This window comes from Pristiophorus japonicus, chromosome 11, assembly GCF_044704955.1.
Source record: "Pristiophorus japonicus isolate sPriJap1 chromosome 11, sPriJap1.hap1, whole genome shotgun sequence".
Classification (NCBI taxonomy): Eukaryota; Metazoa; Chordata; class Chondrichthyes; family Pristiophoridae; genus Pristiophorus; species Pristiophorus japonicus.
The window spans coordinates 17993916-18014631 of NC_091987.1; the positions used below are offsets into that span (position 1 = coordinate 17993916).

The 20716-nt window shown below is 50.3% G+C and overlaps 1 protein-coding gene across 1 annotated transcript in view; it reads right to left on the reverse strand.

Annotated features, from left to right (window-relative positions):
• robo1 (roundabout, axon guidance receptor, homolog 1 (Drosophila)) overlaps positions 1-20716 on the reverse strand; it is an 809035-nt gene that overhangs the window by 19388 nt on the left and 768931 nt on the right. Inside the window, exons 21-26 of the mRNA XM_070892873.1 lie at positions 18932-19267; positions 17277-17387; positions 14187-14334; positions 12563-12844; positions 9809-10221; positions 4810-4962 (exon numbers count right to left, since the gene is read on the reverse strand). Of these exons, the coding sequence (XP_070748974.1) occupies positions 4810-4962; positions 9809-10221; positions 12563-12844; positions 14187-14334; positions 17277-17387; positions 18932-19267 (1443 nt within the window). The remainder of the gene's footprint in view (positions 1-4809; positions 4963-9808; positions 10222-12562; positions 12845-14186; positions 14335-17276; positions 17388-18931; positions 19268-20716) is intronic.

The window sequence follows — 20716 nt, forward strand, 5'->3', positions numbered from 1 at the left end:
CATTTACTGAGCCCGCCAGGGACTCAGCATCTTAACAAGAATTGAACTGTAGCTTCACTCGAGATTTAACCATCTCGTCAGGTTCCGGGCTGAGAAGGGTCGAATGTATTCCCTCCCCACTGATAATCAGCCGATTGCGGATCTCATTAAAGTGTCAGCAATTTGCCAAGTGATCGAGGGATAGAGACGGGGAGAGTGAGAGAGAAACAGCAAGGGAGACAGAGAGAGCGAGAGACAGAGACATAGCAAGGGAGAGAGAGACGGAGAGACACAGCTAGGGAGAGAGAGGGAGAGACACAATAAGGGAGAGAGAGAGAGGGAAAGACAGAGACACAGCAAAGGAGAGAGAGAGAGGGAGAGACAGAGACACAGCAAAGGAGAGAGAGAGAGGGAGAGACAGAGACACAGCAAGAGAGAGAGAGAGAGGGAAAGATAGAGATACAGCAAGGGAGAGAGAGAGAGAGAGAAAGATAGAGACACAGCAAGGGAGAGAGAGACGGAGAGACACAGCAAGGGAGAGAGAGAGGAAGAGATAGAGATAGAGAGACACAGCAAAAGAGACATAGAGAGGGAGAGACACAATCACAGCAAGGGAGAGAGAGAGGGAGAGACAGAGACACGGCAAGGGAGAGAGACGGAGAGACACAGCTAAGGAGAGAGAGAGGGAGAGACACAAAAAGGGAGAGAGAGAGATGGAGAAAGAGGGAGAGAAGGAGGCATAGCAAGAGAGAGAGAGAGGGAGAGGAAGAGACAGTGACAGGGAAAATCAAAGGGCCAGAGGTATGATTACAAAGAGATAGAAAGAAAAGGAGAGCCAGAGAGAGAGAGAGAGACAGAGAGAGAGAAAGAGAGAGACAGAGAGAGAAAGAGAGAGGGAGGGAGAGAGAGGGAGAGAGAGAAAGAGAGAGAGAGAGAGAACAAGAGAGAGAGAGAGTGAGAGAGAGATATAAAATGACACAGAGAGACAGGAACATATGCACAGAGATCGAGACAGATACAGAGAGACAGAAACGAGACAGACAAGGGAGAGGAAGAGTAGAGAGACAGAGAAACACATATGCAAAGACAGAGACAGTAAGACACAGAATGATAGAGTGATAGAGACGTGGAGAAAAAGAGTTGCAGAGAGATACAGGGGAAGCGAGTGGTTAGGATCTGGAATGCGCTGCCTGAGAGGGTGGTGGAGGCAGACTCAATCGCAGCTTTCAAAAGGGAGTTGGATAAGTACCTGAAGGAAAAACACTTGCAGGGATACGGGGAAAGGGCGGGGGAGTGGGACTGGCTGAAGAGAGCCGGCACGGGCGCGACGGGCCGAATGGCCTCCTTCTGTGCTGTGACCATTCTACGATTCGACGAAAGAGAGACAATGCAAAGAGAAAGAGGCTGAGGATGAGAAGAGGATGAGGGGCACAGAAAGAGAGTCAGAGGAACAGAGATAATCGGATAGAGAGTCACACACGGACACGGAAAGTGATGCAGAAAGAGAGACAGAGTCATCGACACAGAAAAACAGAGCGAGTCAGTCAGACAGAGAGAGATGCTGAACAAGTGACACAGGCAGGCAGACAGAGAGAGACAGGTGCAGAGAGTGAGGCAGAGAAAGGGAGAATGAGAGACATTAAAGGAGTCAGAGTGAGAAAGATAGCGGGCAGCAGCTGGTATCGCCATACCTAATATTGATATTAGAGATGCTTATCCAGGATTAAAGCTCCATTTATGCCATTTCTCTCCTGTATCGCTTACCAGTTGACAGAGGGGGAAAAAAAGTGAATTGAATAGCTCCCTTGTTGCTTGGCAAACAGAAGTAATTTACCCGGGACTCTTATCAATGCCCCTTAATTTGAAGTGTTGCTTTTTCTCCTCGACACGATCTGATATTGTACGGTATCGGGTCCCGGCCAATGCTGCGGTGCACCTGGACCCTGTTGGCATTCCCCCAGTAGTCAGAGCACCAGTGGGGATATCACGGTTAGATCTGACTCCAGAAGGTTATTGAAATATTCCTGCTTGTGCTGGAGAGAGGGACAGCAGCCTCAGTCACGTACCTGACGCTCGCACAGGACAGTCAAAGTGCTGAGACATCGAAACATAGAAAATAGGTGCAGGAGTAGGCCATTCGGCCCTTCGAGCCTGCACCACCATTCAATAAGATCATGGCTGATCATTCACCTCAGTACCCCTTTCCTGCTTTCTCTCCATACCCCTTGATCCCTTTAGCCGTAAGGGCCATATCTAACTCCTTCTTGAATATATCCAATGAACTGGCATCAACAACTCTCTGTGGCAGGGAATTCCACAGGTCAACAACTCTCTGAGTGAAGAAGTTTCTCCGCATCTCAGTCCTAAATAGCTTACCCCTTATCCTTAGACTGTGTCCCCTGGTTCTGGACTTCCCCAACATCGGGAACATTCTTACTGCATCTAACCTGTCCCGTCCCGTCAGAATTTTATATGTTTCTATGAGATCCCTTCTCATCCTTCTAAACTCCAGTGAATAAAGGCCCAGTCGATCCAGTCTCTCCTCATATGTCAGTCCAGCCATCCCGGGAATCAGTCTGGTGAACCTTCGCTGCACTCCCTCAATAGCAAAAACGTCCTTCCTCAGATTAGGAGACCAAAACTGAACACAATATTCCAGGTGAGGCCTCACCAAGGCCCTGTACAATTGCAGTAAGACCTCCCTGCTCCTATACTCAAAATCCCTCGCTATGAAAGCCAACATATCATTTGCCTTCTTCCCCGCCTGCTGTACCTGCATGCCAACTTTCAATGACTGATGAACCATGACACCCAGGTCTCATTGCACCTTCCCTTTTCCTAATCTGCCGACATTCAGATAATATTCTGCCTTCGTGTTTTTGCCCCCAAAGTGGATAACCTCACATTTATCCACATTATACTGCATCAGCCATGCATTTGCCCACTCGCCTAACCTGTCCAAGTCACACTGCAGCCTCTTAACGTCCTCCTCACAGCTCACACCACCACCCATTTTAGTGTCATCTGCAAACTTGGAGATATTACACTCAATTCCGTCATCTAAATCATTCATGTATATTGTAAATAGCTGGGGTCCCAGCACTGAGCCCTGCGGCATCCCACTAGTCACTGCCTGGCATTCTGAAAAGGATCCATTTATCCCGAATCTCTGCTTCCTGTCTGCCAACCAGTTCTCTATCCACATCAGTACATTACCCCCAGTACCATGTGCTTTCATTTTGCACACCAATCTCTTGTGTGGGACCTTGTCAAAAACCTTTTAAAAGTCCAAATACACCACATCCACTGGTTCTCCCTTGTCCACTCTACTAGTTACATCCTCAAAAAATTCCAGAATATTTGTCAAGTATGATTTCCCTTTCATAAATCCATGTTGACTTGGATCGATCCTGTCACTGCTTTCCAAATGCGCTGTTATTTCATTTTTAATAATCGATTCCAACATTTTCCCCACTACTGATGTCAGGCTAACCGGCCTATAATTACCCGTTTTCTCTCTCCCTCCTTTTTTACTCTCTGGGTAAAGAAGTTTCTCCTGAATTCCCTATGGGATTTATCAGTGACTATCTTATATTGGTGGCCCCTAGTTCTGGTCTCCCCCACAAGTGGAAACATCTTCTCTACATCTACCCTATCCAACCCCTTCATAATGTTAAAGACCTCCATCAGGTCACCCCTCAGCATTCTCTTTTCTCGAGAAAAGAGCCCCGGCCTATTCAGCCTTCATTGACAGTTATATCCTCTCAGTTCTGGTATCATTCTGGTAAATCTCTTTTGCATCTTCTCCAGTGCCTCTACATCCTTTTTTTATAATATGGAGAGCAGAACACTGCACTTACACAGTACTCCGTGTCGTCTAGTTTGATGTAACTTCTCTGCTTTTTCATTTGCTAATTAGAATTGGCCTCACCCCCTCCCTCTGCTAATAACATTAGGTTGAATTTTAACAAATGTATAGAATCCCATTGGACCAAACCCCTTCCCATTCACTCCCATTGTACACAATCCCAATGGACCAAACCCCTTCCCATTCACTCCCATTGTACACAATCCCAATGGACCCAACCCCTTCCCATTCACTCCCATTGTACACAATCCCAATGGACCCAACCCCTTCCCATTCACTCCCATTGTACACAATCCCAATGGACCCAACCCCTTCCCATTCACTCCCATTGTACACAATCCCAATGGGCCAAACCCTTCCCATTCACTCCCATTGTACAGAATCCCAATGGACCCAATCCCTTCCCATTCACTCCCATTGTACACAATCCTAATGGACCCAAATTGCTTCCCATTCACTCCCATTGTACACAATCCCAATGGGCCAAACCCCTTCCCATTCACTCCCATTGTACAGAATCCCAATGGACCCAATCCCTTCCCATTCACTCCCATTGTACACAATCCCAATGGATCCAACCCCTTCTCATTCACTCCCACTGTATAGAATCTCAACAATGCCTTTGCAGTCACTCTCATTGTATAGAATTCCTGATCTAAACTTTAGGTTTAAACATCCAATCCCAATCCAAGAGTAAATACCTCTGCTGTTATCGTGTTTGTGTGGTTGAACATTGAATGAACTAATATTTCGGTGATCATGGTGAAGAGGGTCAGTGTGCAGGCCTACTGAGCCAGGGACTGAGGGAGGGTTTGATCCATTTGGACTCTAGGCTGAGCCATGTCTGGCTGAATGAGTGATGTGTTCAATGTCAGCGCTGGGGTGGGGTCTTACTTTAGCGCGAGGCGGCTCTGCTATCGAGGTGTAAGAGGGACACAGGTTTGACTCAGCGTCACACATACCGTCAGTGAAGATCTCTCGCCGCACGTGACCCGCCTGGTGTTTCTGTTTCTTCAATGGGCGGGCTTTCTGCATCACTGCGGCGCTTGCGTTACTGTCGGTGGAGAAAGGGCTCGTGGGCCGAGGACAATGCGATGCGGGGAAGTGTCGACGGCCTGCGGTAATCCGGGGAAAGAAAAAGAATCAATGTTACAATGTGCAGAAAGTAACCGTTCAGTCCACTGACCGAGCAAGCAAACCTCCGTCACTCCAGTAGTTTCTTGTCTCTCTACTGTGTCTGCCGTGGGTCAGTGTCCTTCACGGCTCAGTGACCTCCGTGGCTCAATGGGTAGCTCCCTCGCCTCTGAGTCAGAAAGGCTGTGGGTTCAAGTCCCACTCCAGGGACTTGAGCACATAAATCTAGGCTGACACTCCCAGTGCAGTGCTGAGGGAGCACCGCACTGTCGGAGGTGCTGTCTTTCAGATGAGACGTTAAACCGAGGCCCCGACTGCTCTCTCAGGTGGACGTAAAAGATTCCATGGCCACTATTTTGAGGAGCAGGGGAGTTCTCCCCAGTGTCCTGGGGCCAATATTTATCCCTCAACCAACATCACTAAAACAGATTATCCGGTCATTATCACGTTGCTGTTCGTGGGAGCTTGCTGTGCGCAAATTGGCTGCCACGTTTCCTACATTACAACAGTGACTACACTTCATTAGCTGTGAAGCACTTTGAGACGTCCGGTGGTCGTGAAAGGCGCTATATAAATGCAAGTCTTTCTTTCCCATTTCATCATCCTTCAGTGCTCCTCTTAATGGTCTCTTTTTCCTCCAAATCTCCAAATTTCCCATCCTCTGCTCTCAACCTCCTTCACTGTGTTCCCACTGTGTTGAAATCCAGGACTAACAACTGTGGAACTACTCCACTCCCTCAGTCTTCCCTTCCTCCTATACTCTACCAGCTTTCAATACCCAAGCTTAGCCCGTGTGTTGAGTCCCGAGAGGCAGATCATAACTCCAGTCTCACACACGTACGTTTCTTGAGCCACTTACTGGGGAAGAGCAGCTGAGGTGATTTCCCATGGCCTTCCTCACAGTTTCGATCTTAGGTGTACCTTCTCCCAGGCCAAAGAGCCCCACCTACCTTTCACAATGTCCATCGAGTGAACAGTGCTTGGTCAGAAGGTATGGTCCCAATTTTTATCCTCACCTCCACCCCCACGGTTAATAAAATTCAGTTTTACATTTAACTCTGAAGGTGCCTTAAATTTCAGGGAACGGTATGATCAAAGGACAGAAGCTTTGCTCATAGGAAGACGGAACTTGCATTTCTATAGCGCCTTTCACAACCTCAGGATGCCCCCAGGCAGTGTGCAGCCAATTAAGTACTTTTGGAATGTAGTCACTGTTGTAATGTAGGAAACGCGGCAGCCAATGTGCGCACAGCAAGCTCCCACAATCAGCAATGTGATAATGACCAGATAATCTATTTCAGTGATGGTGGTTGAGGGATAAATATTGGCCCAGGACACAGGGGAAAACCGCTCTTCTTCGAATCACGCCACCTGAGAGAGCAGACTGGGGCCTCGGTTCAACGTCTCATCCGATGGATGGCACCTCCGACAGTGCAGTGCTCCCACAGCACTGCACTGGGAGTGTCAGCCTGGGTTAAGTTCTCAAGTCTCTGGAACGGGACTTGAATGCACGACCTTCTGACTCAGAGGCGAGGGTGCCGCTCACTGACAGCGTCTGCCTCACCTTATACATTGAACATATACAAAGTACAAAAGTGTCATGGTCATGTAGCTCGCATGTGGTCAGGCAGGCCACATAGTTCGCATGCCAGACACGAGACTCCCAAAGCAAGCGCTCTACTCGGAACTCGTCCACGGCAAACGAGCCAAAGGTGGGCAGCGGAAACGTTTCAAGGGCACCCTCAAAGCCTCCCTGACAAAGTGCGACATCCCCACTGACACCTGGGAGTCCCTGGCCAAAGACCGCCCTAAGTGGAGGAAATGCATCCGGGAGGGTGCTGAGCTCCTCGAGTCTCGTCGCCGAAAGCATGCAGAAATCAAGGGCAGGCAGCGGAAGGAGCGTGCGGCAAACCAGTCCCACCCACCCTTTCCTTCAATGACTATCTGTCCCACCTGTGACAGGGACTGTGGTTCACGTATCGGACTGTTCAGTCACCTAAGGACTCATTGTTAGAGTGGAAGCAAGTCTTGCTCGATTCCAAGGGACTGCCTATGATAAATGTTTCCCTGACCATATTGAATATATACAGGGTACAGAAGTGTTGTGGTCATGTTGCTGGAACAATAATCCAGTGAACGCGATTACCAATCTCACCACGGCAGTTTCAGAATATGAATACAGCCTAAAAAATAAATCAGTAAAAGTGAGCATGAAGTTGTCGGCTTGTCGTACAAACCCACCATGGGGAAGGAAACCTGCCGTCCTTACCCAGTCTGGGCCGATAGGCGACTCCAGTCCCACACCAACATGGTTGGCTCTTCACTGCCCTCTGCCACTCAGTCGTATCAGGGCAACAAGGGCTGTACAATAAATGCCGACCTTGCCAGCAACGCTCACATCCCCAGAGCAACTGACACAGCATTCAACACTGAGCTAAACACGTGTGGTAGAATATTTATTAATGAAGCACAGAACAAAGGATTAACCTAAATCTTCAATGTGAATTTATCAGTACAATAATATTTTATATTCTGGAACTGATTACAGGAAATCTCTTTATCGGTATATTAATTTTTAATGGAATTTGAAATGTTCTGGATATTAATTTTGGTGTCGCCTCTCATTGATTCCCCACCAACTCTCTAATAAGCATTGTAACCCGATGAGCGGCAGAGAGAGGTCATCTCAGGTCAGTAATTAGATGCAGACAGTTCACAGCTAATCAAGTTCAACCAGGTTGAAAGTCAGATTGTCTCATTCAAAGCTTGCATATTTAGCACCAATCATGAAATTAATGAGGTTAAATTAAACCTGGGCCGGGGGGGGGGGGGAGGGGGGGGGCACAAGAGGAGAAACACATTCATTAAACATCTACCTCCAGTCGAATGTGGATTCCAATCACTCCACAACATCCAGGACAAAGCAACCCGCTTGATCGGCACCCCATGGTAAACATTCACAGTGCAGAGGGAGCTTTACTCTGTATCTAACCCGTGCTGTCCCTGCCCTGGGAGTGTTTGATGGGACAGTGTAGAGGGAGCTTTACTCTGTAACTAACCCCGTGCTGTACCTGCCCTGGGAGTGTTTGATGGGACAGTGTAGAGGGAGCTTTACTCTGTAACTAACCCCGTGCTGTACCTGCCCTGGGAGTGTTTGATGGGACAGTGTAGAGGGAGCTTTACTCTGTATCCAACCCGTGCTGTACCTGCCCTGGGAGTGTTTGATGGGACAGTGTAGAGGGAACTTTACTCTGTATCTAACCCCCTGTACCTGCCCTGGGAATGTTTGATGGGACAGCGTAGAGGGAGCTTTACTCTGTAACTAACCCATGCTGTACCTGCCCTGGGAGTGTTTGATGGGACAGCGTAGAGGGAGCTTTACTCTGTCACTAACCCCGTGCTGTACCTGCCCTGGGAGTGTTTGATGGGACAGTGTAGAGGGAGCTTTACTCTGTATCTAACCCCCTGTACCTGCCCTGGGAATGTTTGATGGGACAGCGTAGAGGGAGCTTTACTCTGTAACTAACCCCGTGCTGTACCCGCCCTGGGAGTGTTTGATGGGACAGTGTAGAGGGAGCTTTACTCTGTATCTAACCCCATGCTGTACCCGCCCTGGGAGTGTTTGATGGGACAGTGTAGAGGGAGCTTTACTCTGTATCTAACCCCATGCTGTACCCGCCCTGGGAGTGTGTGATGGGACAGTGTAGAGGGAGCTTTACTCTGTATCTAACCCCATGCTGTACCCGCCCTGGGAGTGTTTGATGGGACAGTGTAGAGGGAGCTTTACTCTGTATCTAACCCCATGCTGTACCCGCCCTGGGAGTGTTTGATGGGACAGTGTAGAGGGAGCTTTACTCTGTATCTAACCCCATGCTGTACCCGCTCTGGGAGTGTTTGATGGGACAGTGTAGAGGGAGCTTTACTCTGTAACTAACCCCGTGCTGTACCTGCCCTGGGAGTGTTTGATGGGACAGTGTAGAGGGAGCTTTACTCTGTAACTAACCCCGTGCTGTACCTGCCCTGGGAGTGTTTGATGGGACAGTGTAGAGGGAGCTTTACTCTGTATCCAACCCGTGCTGTACCTGCCCTGGGAGTGTTTGATGGGACAGTGTAGAGGGAACTTTACTCTGTATCTAACCCCCTGTACCTGCCCTGGGAATGTTTGATGGGACAGCGTAGAGGGAGCTTTACTCTGTAACTAACCCATGCTGTACCTGCCCTGGGAGTGTTTGATGGGACAGCGTAGAGGGAGCTTTACTCTGAAACTAACCCCGTGCTGTACCTGCCCTGGGAGTGTTTGATGGGACAGTGTAGAGGGAGCTTTACTCTGTATCTAACCCCCTGTACCTGCCCTGGGAATGTTTGATGGGACAGCGTAGAGGGAGCTTTACTCTGTAACTAACCCCGTGCTGTACCCGCCCTGGGAGTGTTTGATGGGACAGTGTAGAGGGAGCTTTACTCTGTATCTAACCCCATGCTGTACCCGCCCTGGGAGTGTTTGATGGGACAGTGTAGAGGGAGCTTTACTCTGTATCTAACCCCATGCTGTACCCGCCCTGGGAGTGTGTGATGGGACAGTGTAGAGGGAGCTTTACTCTGTATCTAACCCCATGCTGTACCCGCCCTGGGAGTGTTTGATGGGACAGTGTAGAGGGAGCTTTACTCTGTATCTAACCCCATGCTGTACCCGCCCTGGGAGTGTTTGATGGGACAGTGTAGAGGGAGCTTTACTCTGTATCTAACCCCATGCTGTACCCGCTCTGGGAGTGTTTGATGGGACAGTGTAGAGGGAGCTTTACTCTGTATCTGACCCCGTGCGGTACCCACCTGCCGTGTCCTGCATGTGGTGTCGGGCCACCTTGAGCCCCGCGTACTCTGCAGCCGCCGCGACGGCATGCGCGAAGTCGGCGTCGGTGAAGAAGGAGCCGTCGGAGGAGCTGACTGCGCTGGAGCGGCCGCTGGATGTATTGGCGTCCTCCTCGGAGGCCGAGCCCCAGCCGTTGATCATGGAGCCGGTGACGGAACTCTCCAGGTCGCCCACGCTGGAGGCGGGGGTCTGCTCCAACCCGTGCAGGAGGAGGCGGCGGGTGTGCATCTTCGCCACCTCCTCCTCCTCCTCCTCCTCCTCCTCCTCGGGGGCGTCCGTGTCCATGTCGGAGACCAGCGGCCCGGAGATGTAGCCGTACGTGTGGCTCGGGGACAGGGGCCTTGGCGGAGGGGGAGGACTGACTGGGTGGCGCCTGAGAATAGATAAAGGACATTAGTAAAAGAAAGATTTGCATTTATATAGCGCCTTTCGCAATCTCAGGACGTCCCAAAGCGCTTTACAGTCAATGAAGTACTTTTGAAGTGTAGTCACTGTTGTAATGTGGGAAATGCGGCAGGTAATTTGCGCACAGCAAGCTCCCACACACAGCAATGTGATAATGACCGTATAATCTGTTTTTTTTTTTTCGTTTTGGTGATTAAGGGATAAATTGGCCATGAAACCGGGGATAACTCTTCTGTTCTTCAAAACAGCGCCATGAGATCATTTACATCCACCTTGAGAGAGCAGACAGGGCCTCGTTTTAATGTCTCATTCGAAAAACGACACCTCCGACAGCGCAGCGCTCCCTCAGTACTGCACTGGAGAGTCAGCTGAGATTTTTGTGTTCAAGTCTCTGGGGTTGGGTTTGAAACCTGCAACCTTCTGAGTCAGAGGCACTCGTGCCTACCCAGTGAGCCACAGAAGTGTGGGAAACACAACATCTACAGGACAGAGAAGCAACTGAAGAAGGTTCAAAGAAAGATTCACAAGGACGACACCAGGACTGAGAGGCTATAACTATCGGGAAAGGATGAACAGGCCGGGGCTCTTTTCTCTCGAAAAGGGAAGGCTGAGGGGTGGCCTGATGGAGGTGTTTAAAATTATGAAAGGGGTTCGATAGGGTAGATGTAGAGATGATGTTTCCACTTGTGGGGAGTCTAAAACTACGGGCCACAAATATAAGTTAGTCACTCATAAATCCACCAGGGAATTCAGGAGAAACTTCTTTACCCAGAGAGTGGTGAGAATGTGGAACTCGCTCCCACAGGGAGTGGTTGAGGTGAATAGTATCGATGTATTTAAGGGGAAGCCGGATAAACACATGAGGAAGAAAGGAATCGAAGGATATGGTGATGGGGTGAGATGAAGAGGGGTGGGAGGAGGCTGGTGTGGAGCATAAACACCGGCATGGAGCGGTGGGGCCCAATGGCCTGTTTCTGTGCCGTACACTCTATATATCATTTGTGTAACTTTCTCAAACAGCCCGCGAATTCCACTCTGTTGATGTATTTAGCATCTATAATATTCTCTTCTCAAGGTGTGGCCTTTTGCTCGGGGTGGTCTACAGGGACCAGGTCTCCCCCCAGTGCCTCACCCAAGCTCTCATCCTTCATGCCCGAGGGATTGAACGTCGTAAGGCTATTCAGCCATGGAGGGCGGCCCGTTCTCAGCTGACATCTCCAGCAGGGAACTCCAGTTATTGGTCTGGAATAGGAATCTTGGATCGATTGTTCTCTCCCTAGCCCTGGAGTGTTTGTGGCCACATTTAGCCTCTCCCCAGTTAACTGGGCTGAGACGAGCCAACTCAGCAGAGACCGGTGATTGAAGCCGGGACATTTGGGTCAGCGAGGGTCACCAGGCAGCGCATTTACCAACTGAGCTTTCGGGTGGGGGCAGCGGTGGTGGGGCTCGGGCCGGGAGGCACACGAAGGGGCCACTGTGACAATCATCAACATTTATAGCGCAATTGTGCACGCCGCACTAGGTAATGTATCTGCAACCATGTGTGGCAATCAGAGACACGTATGTTCGTATGTGTGTGTGTGTGCCCGTCCGTGCCTCTGAGTGGGGCAATACATGTACGTGTATGTCAGTGTGTGCAAGTATCTCTCTGTTTCTCTGTGTGTGTCCGTTTAAGTCTGTGTGTGTATGTATGTATCTTTCAGTGTCGGTGTGTTTGTGCAGATGTGAATGCGTATGTGTGCGTGTGTGTACGGTCGTGTCTGTGCAAGTGTGTGTATGTGTGTACGTTCATGTACGTGAGCATTTGTGCATGCGTGTACGTTCTGTCTGTGCGTGTGTGTGTGCGTGTACCTTCATGTGTGTGCGCGTGTGTGTATGATTGTACATTCGTGTATGTGCGCGTGTGTGCATGTGTGTGCACTAATGTATGTGCGTGTGTGCGTACCTGTATACGTTTGTGTGTGCGCGCGTGTGTACATTTGTGTATGTGCGCGTGTATGTATGTGTGCGCGTTCGTGTATGTGCGTGCGTGTATTTGCCTGTGCCTTCCGCGTGTGCGCGCGTGATTGTAGATGTGTGTCTGTGCGCGTGTGTGTACGTGTACGTGTACGTTCGTGTATGTGCAGTGGTCTCGAGGTCCCGCGCTGGCTGCTTGTCGGCTTCAAGGTGCAAAAAAACCGTGCGCGGTTTGGAATCTGCCCCGCTGCCCAATAAAGGGGCCGGCACACCCCGAAGCGAAATGAAAGGGAAGGTGGGTGTGCCGAGAGCGGTGTCTGCAGCCTCTCTCGGTGTCGCCCCACTGCCGTTACCTGCGGTCACTCCCAGCCTGCATGAGGACCAGGTTGTCTGCACTGTCCTGGAGCATAGGCACCAGCTCCTCCTGTGGCGAGGGTGTCAGTGTGGCTGTGGACTGGTGGCTGTAGGACACGGCTGCCGGGGACGAGGCTGCCCCTCGGATCGGTGGCGTGGGACCTCGTTCATCCTCCTCCTCCTCCTCCTCCTCCTCCTCTTCCTCCTCCTCCTCCTCCAGCTCATCCTGTTGCAGGTACATCCTGACAGGAGGGACTGGGCACAGCCCGTCTCGATCATAACTGTGCAAATGGAAAAGAAAGACTTGCATTTATACAGCGCCTTACCCAAAGCACTTGACAGCCAATGAAGTACTTTTTGGTGTGCAGTCACTGTTGTAATGTAAGAAACGTGGCAGCCAATTTGCGCACAGCAAGCTCCCACAAACAGCAATTTGATTAATGAGCAGATTATCTGTTTTCGTGATGTTGGTTGAGATAAATATTGGCCCCAGGACACCGGGGATAATTCCCCTGCTCTTCTTCGAAGTAGTGCCGTGGGATCTTTTACATCTATGCGAGAGAGCAGACGAGGCCTTGGTTTAACGTCTCATCTGAAAGGTGGCAACTCTGACAGTGCAGCACTCCCTCAGTACTGCCCCTCCGACAGTGCAGCATTCCCTCAGTACTGTCCCTCCAACAGTGCAGCACTCCCTCAGTATTGTCCCTCCAACAGTGCGGCACTCCCTCAGCACTGCCCCTCCGACAGTGCAGCATTACCTCAGTACTGCCCCTCCGACAGTGCAGCGCTCCCTCAGTACTGCCTCTCCGACAGTGCAGCGCTCCCGCAGTACTGCCCCTCCGACAGTGCTGGGCTCCTTCAGTCTCAGTACTACCCCTCCGACAGTGCAGCACTCCCTCAGTACTGCCCCTCCGACAGTGCAGCACTCCCTCAGTACTGCCCCTCCGACAGTGCAGCGCTCCCTCAGTACTGCCCCTCCGACAGTGCAGCACTCCCTCAGCAGTGCCCCTCTGACAGCGCAGCACTCCCTCAGTACTGCCCCTCCGACAGTGCAGCGCTCCCTCAGTACTGCCTCTCCGACAGTGCAGCGCTCCCGCAGTACTGCCCCTCCGACAGTGCTGGGCTCCTTCAGTCTCAGTACTACCCCTCCGACAGTGCAGCACTCCCTCAGTACTGCCCCTCCGACAGTGCAGCACTCCCTCAGTACTGCCCCTCCGACAGTGCAGCGCTCCCTCAGTACGGCCCCTCCGACAGTGCAGCACTCCCTCAGCACTGCCCCTCTGACAGCGCAGCGCTCCCTCAGTACGGCCACTCCGACCATGCAGCACTCCCTCAGTACTGCCCCTCCCAGCATTCCCTCAGTACTGCACTGGGCTTATCAGCCTGGATGTTGTGTTCAAGTCCCTGGAGTGGGGCTTGAAGCCATAACGTTGTGACTGAACCAATGTGGTTTAACAGCCAGTGCTGCTCGCGGGCGATTGGCGTTAACACCAACGTGGCCTTGACAAGTGGTACTTAGGAGCGGTGGGTGCCCATGTCACCTGTTCCTCCAGCAGTACCAAGCTGGCAGGTCCATGGGGAGCCGAATCAGGTGGTAAACAGAGACAGACGAGAGCTGCTTACCTTTCCTCTGTGGTCAGACTGTATTCATCAGGATTGGTTGCCGTGGGTGGAGGGTGTACCGGAGGTGGGGGCAGGAGATCCGCCCAATTCATGCCACCCTGCTTGGGCATCTTTGGAGTGCGAGCGCTCTTCTTGTGACCCTGACTCCCTGGACAAAGAACAGGAGAAAGATTGCGATCTTCAGCGGGAATATTTGGCCAAAAATATTCAACATTCTTCAAGACTAAAGCTTCTGTAGATGCACACCGCAGCTATACTCCATCAATAAATGAACTCACTCCAAAGCAATGACAGACAGAGAAAAAGGGGAATTGGATTCACAACAAGGTTGGTCTCGGTCTAGCACTGAGAAGGCTGAGGGGAGATCGGGGGTTTTTAAGATTATGAAGGGTTTGATAGCGGAGACCTAGAGAAGATGTTTCCACTTGTGGGGGAGACCAGAACTAGGGGCCATCAATATAAAATAGTCACTGATAAATCCAATGGGGAATTCGTGAGAAACTTCTTTACCCAGAGAAAATAAAGACTTGCATTTCTAAAGTGTCTTTCTCAACCTCAGGATGTCCCAAAGCGTTTCACAGCCAATGAAGTACTTTTTGAAGTGTAGTGACTATTGTAATGTAGGAAACACGGCAGCCAATTTGCAAACAGCAAGCTCCCACAAACAGCAACGAGATAAATGACCAGATAGTCTGTTTTTAGTGATGTTGGTTGAGGGATAAATATTGGCCCCAGGACACCGGGGGTAACTCCCCTGCTCTTCTTCGAAATAGTGGCCGTGGGATCTTTTACATCCACCTGACAGTTTAACGTCTCACCTGACTCAGTAACTCCCTCAGTACTGAACTGGAATGTCAGCTTAGATTTTATTGTGCTCCAAGTCTCTGACGTGGGGCTCAAACCCACAACCTTCTGCCTCAAGAAACAGAGAGTGTGCTCACTGAGCCACGGCTGAGAAGGTGGAGAGAATGTGGAACTCGCTGCCACAGGGAGTTGTCGAGGTGAATCGCAGAGATACATTTAAGGGGAAGCCGGATAAACACATGAGGGAGAAAGGAATAGAAGGATGTGGTGATGGGGTGAGATGAAGAGGGGTGGGAGGGGGCTGGTGTGGAGCATAAACACCGGCACGGAACGGTGGGGCCCAATGGCCTGTTTCTGTGAAACTCACGGAGCCTGCACTGCAAAGACACAAGGTCAGATCGGCATAGAACCACACAGCACAGGAACAAGCCATGTGGCTCCACACCAGCCTCCTCAACGAATGAGGACTTGGGTGAGACACTGAAGAGGATCTGGTCCCTGTGGACCGTCCCGAACAAAAGATCACACCTCGGGGCGAGAGAGGCAAACTACTTCAATAGATTGCAGCTAGCGGTCTGTTTGAGAAAGTTACATAAAATTACATAGAATGTACAGCACAGAAAAACGGAACCACTCCGAACCGGTGTTTATGCTCCACACGAGCCCCCTCCCACCCCTCTTCATCTCACCCCATCACCATATCCTTCTATTCCTTTCTCCCTCAGGTGTTTATCCGGCTTCCCCTTAAATGCATCAATGCTATTCCCCTCAACCCCTCCCTGTGGGAGCGAGTTCCACATTCCAACCCTTGACTAACATAGGATGAGACGTTAAACCGAGGACCCATCTGCTCTCTCAAGTGGACGTAAACGATCCTGTGACCACTATTTCGAAGAAGAACCAGGGGAGTTATTCCTGGTGTCCTGGGGCCAATATTTATCCCTCAATCAACATAACACAAAAATTATCACATTGCTGTTTGTGGGAGCTTGCTGCGTGCAAATTAACTGCCACATTTCCGACATTACAACAGGGACTACACTTCAAAAAGTACTTCATTGGCTGTAAAGCATTTTGAGGCATCCATTGTGGTCATAGGATCTTGTACGTCCGCTTGAGAGAGCAGACAGGGCCTCGGTTTAACGTCTCGTCCTATCGAAAGACACAATATAAATCCAAGTCTTTTCTTCAACTTCGTAGCATGCTGATTCTGGCCAACTCTGGAACACCTTGCTTAGTCACAAATGCCAACCGACACGGTTACTAACACAGTTACTGACAGGGGTTACTGACACGGTTACTGACAGGGGTTACTGACAGGGGTTACTGACAGTTACTGACACAGTTACTGACACTGACAGGGGTTACTGACAGGGGTTACTGACAGGGGTTACTGACAGGGGTTACTGACACGGTTACTGACAGGGGTTACTGACAGGGGTTACTGACAGGGGTTACTGACACGGTTACTGACAGGGGTTACTGACAGGGGTTACTGACAGTTACTGACACAGTTACTGACACTGACAGGGGTTACTGACAGGGGTTACTGACAGGGGTTACTGACACGGTTACTGACAGGGGTTACTGACACGGTTACTGACACAGTTACTGACAGAGGTTACTGACACAGTTACTGACACAGTTACTGACAGGGGTTACTGACACGGTTGCCGACAGGGGTTACTGACAGGGGTTACTGACACGGTTACTGACAGGGGTTACTGACAGGGGTTACTGACACAGTTACTGACAGGGGTTACTGACAGGGGTTACTGACACGGTTACTGACAGGGGTTACTGACAGGGGTTACTGACAGGGGTTACTGACACGGTTACTGACAGGGGTTACTGACATGGGTTACTGACAGGGGTTACTGACAGGGGTTACTGACAGGGGTTACTGACAGTTACTGACAGGGGTTACTGACACGGTTACTGACAGGGGTTACTGACATGGGTTACTGACAGGGGTTACTGACACGGTTACTGACAGGGGTTACTGACATGGGTTACTGACAGGGGTTACTGACAGGGGTTACTGACACAGTTACTGACAGGGGTTACTGACAGGGGTTACTGACAGGGGTTACTGACAGGGGTTACTGACACGGTTACTGACAGGGGTTACTGACAGGGGTTACTGACACGGTTACTGACAGGGGTTACTGACAGGGGTTACTGACACGGTTACTGACAGGGGTTACTGACATGGGTTACTGACAGGGGTTACTGACAGGGGTTACTGACATGGTTACTGACACGGTTACTGACACGGTTACTGACCAGAAGTGTTGCTGCCTCGATCAGAGCTGTTGTAGGATCCACTTGTCCCGTGCTCACTCGACTGGTTGTAGGGAATTGTGGGAATGCTGCTAGTTTCCGTCAATCGATAATCTGAAACCAAACCAAGACAGAAGAAGATTAATCAGATCGCACACTCCAGCCAATAGCCACTCCTTCTCAACTTTTGTTTGTGCTCACAGAGAATGCAGCGCAACACTTTCTATTGCAGGTATCAGGTCTCCGCACCAAACACTCCCAGGGCAGGTTCAGCACGGGTTAGATACAGAGTAAAGCTCCCTCTACAGTGTCCCATCAAACACTCCCAGGGCAGGTACAGCATGGGTTAGATACAGAGTAAAGCTCCCTCTACACTGTCCCATCAAACACTCCCAGGGCAGATACAGCATGGGTTAGATACAGAGTAAAGCTCCCTCTACACTGTCCCATCAAACACTCCCAGGGCAGATACAGCATGGGGTTAAATACAGAGTAAAGCTCCCTCTACACTGTCCCATCAAACACTCCCAGGGCAGGTACAGCACGGGTTAGATACAGAGTAAAGCTCCCTCTACACTGTCCCATCAAACACTCCCAGGGCAGGTACAGCACGGGTTAGATACAGAGTAAAGCTCCCTCTACACTGTCCCATCAAACACTCCCAGGGCAGATACAGCATGGGGTTAAATACAGAGTAAAGCTCCCTCTACACTGTCCCATCAAACACTCCCAGGGCAGGTACAGCACGGGTTAGATACAGAGTAAAGCTCCCTCTACACTGTTCCATCAAACACTCCCAGGGCAGGTACAGCATGGGTTAGATACAGAGTAAAGCTCCCTCTGCACTGTCCCATCAAACACTCCCAGAGCAAGTACAGCACGGGTTAGATACAGAGTAAAGCTCCCTCTACACTGTCAAGTCAAACACTCCCAGAGCAGGTACAGCACATGGTTGTGCCCATAATCCAGGCTGACACTCCCAGTGCCGTACTGAGAGAGTGCTGCACTGTCGGAGGTGCTGCTTTTCAGATGTGAGCTTAACCCCAGTCCCCGGGACATCTGCCCTCTCAATGTGGAATTTAAAAATCCCGTGCCACTATATAGAAGAGCAGGGGGGAGTTCTCCCCATTGTCTTGGGCCAGCATCTATCCCTCAACCAAGAGATTATCCGGCCATTATTGCGTTGTTTGTGTGTGGGATCTTGCTGTTCCCAAATTGTCTGCCACGTTACAACAGTGACTGCACTTTAAAGGATCGCGTCATTGTCTGCCACGTTACAACAGTGACTGCACTTTAAAGGTTCGCGTCATTGTCTGCCACGTTACAACAGTGACTGCACTTTAAAGGATCGCGTCATTGGCTGCCACGTTACAACAGTGACTGCACTTTAAAGGTTCGTGTCATTGGCTGCCACGTTACAACAGTGACTGCACTTTAAAGGATCGCGTCATTGGCTGCCACGTTACAACAGTGACTGCACTTTAAAGGATCGCGTCATTGGCTGCCACGTTACAACAGTGACTGCACTTTAAAGGATCGCGTCATTGGTTGCCACGTTACAACAGTGACTGCACTTCAAAGGATCGCGTCCTTGGCTTTGGGGTGCCTTGAGAATGTGCAAGGTGCTGCAGAACTGCAGCAAGGTCTTTGTTACATGCCTTTGTTGAGCTTGTTCTGCTCCATGATGTTGTATTGCAGGGGGGACATCTCCTGTTTGGCCTGCAGCGAAGGCTTCCAGTGCTTGTCGTTGAGCTCCAGCCCGCCGCTGTTGATGTTGTTGCCCAGTGTGGTCTGGATCAGCTGCGTGGTGGCGTAGGGGGTGGGCTGTGCCGTCTGGTTCAGGCAGCGGCCCTCCTTCAGGTTGGGGCTGTTGAAGGTCTTCATCTCGTTGATCTTGTTGCTCAGGTCCATGTCCCCATAGACCGCTGACTCCGGCAGCATCAGGTTGGTCTGCTTGTTCTCCAGTTGGTTGTTATAGTTGGCTATACAGTCGGCTGGGCGGGCGGGAAGGAGGGCGGGTGTGATGGAAGGATGGACGGGAGGGGGGGGTGGCGGGGGAGGCAGAAAGAGAGTGAGCGTGGGGAGACAATAGAGGAGAGCGTAAGAACATAACAACTTAGGAAATAGGAGCAGGAGTAGGCCATTCGGCCCCTCGAACCTGCACCACCATTCAATGAGATCATGGCTGATCTTCCATCTCAACTCCACTTTCCTGCACTGTCCCCATATCCCTTGATTCCCCTAGAGTCCAACAATCTATCGATCTCAGCCTTGAATTAACTCAACGACTGAGCCCTCTGGGGTAGAGAATTCCAAAGCTTCAAAACCCTCTGAGTGAAGAAATTTCTCCTCATCTCTGTCCCCTTATCCTGACACTGTGCCCGCTGGCTCTAGACTCTCCAGCCAGGGGGAAACAACATCTCAGCCTCCAACCTGTCGACCCCCCTCAGAAACTTACAAAAGTCAGACTTTGCAATGCGAGCACCTTTCTTTCGTTCCCCATCTCCTCGCTCCGACACACCGCGTGCCATTGTTCCCAAACACGTGACAACACTTCTGTTGTACCCGTTCCACCAGGACCCACACAGAGTTAACTGCTCCCGACACTCTCGTCACTCTGCCCCTTCATACAGTTAAGACTCTGCACAAGATTTCTTAGTCTCCCCGTAATTTTTAAGAACTTGCTGGACATGCCCATAAAACTCACCGCAGAAAGTTAAATCTGGTCATTAAGAACGTAAGTACGCTTTTAATGTGATAATTGTTAATGCCATGCCAATCAACCTCTCGGGCCCAGGAAGGGAACATTTTTACATTTTTAAACACATTCATGCAGGTAGTAAATTCTTCTGAGAGATTTTAACATTCTTTACTTTTTCTTTCTGTCTCTTTTCTCTCTTTTAAACCAATCTTTCTTTCCCTCTCTTTCTCTACATGATTTGCCTCTCATTTTCACCCGATTTCCTTCTCTGTTGTTTCTCTGTTTCTTTCACAATTCTTAAAATCTTGTTGGTTAGGGAGATGGACTTGTTGGTCCCACCGTTTACTGAGGTCCCAAGACGCCCCGTTATCAGCACGCACCTCCAAAAAGTTACGGCACTAAACATTGTCCAGCTTAAGGGTGAGAGTAAAAGTCTAACTAATGGGACACAGCCGAGACAAGAACATAAGAAATAGGAGCAGGAGTAGGTCATTCAGCCCCTCGAGCCTGCTCCGCCATTTAATAAGATCATGGCTGATCTTCGACCTCAACTCCACTTTCCCGCCTGATCCCCATATCCCTTGATTTCCCCTAGACTCCAAAAATCTATCGATCTCAGCTTTGAATTAACTCAACGACTGAGCCCTCTGGGGTAGAGAATTCCAAAGATTCACCGCCCACTGAGTGAAGAAATTTCTCCTCAACTCAGTCCTAAATGGCCGACCACTTATCCTGAAACTGT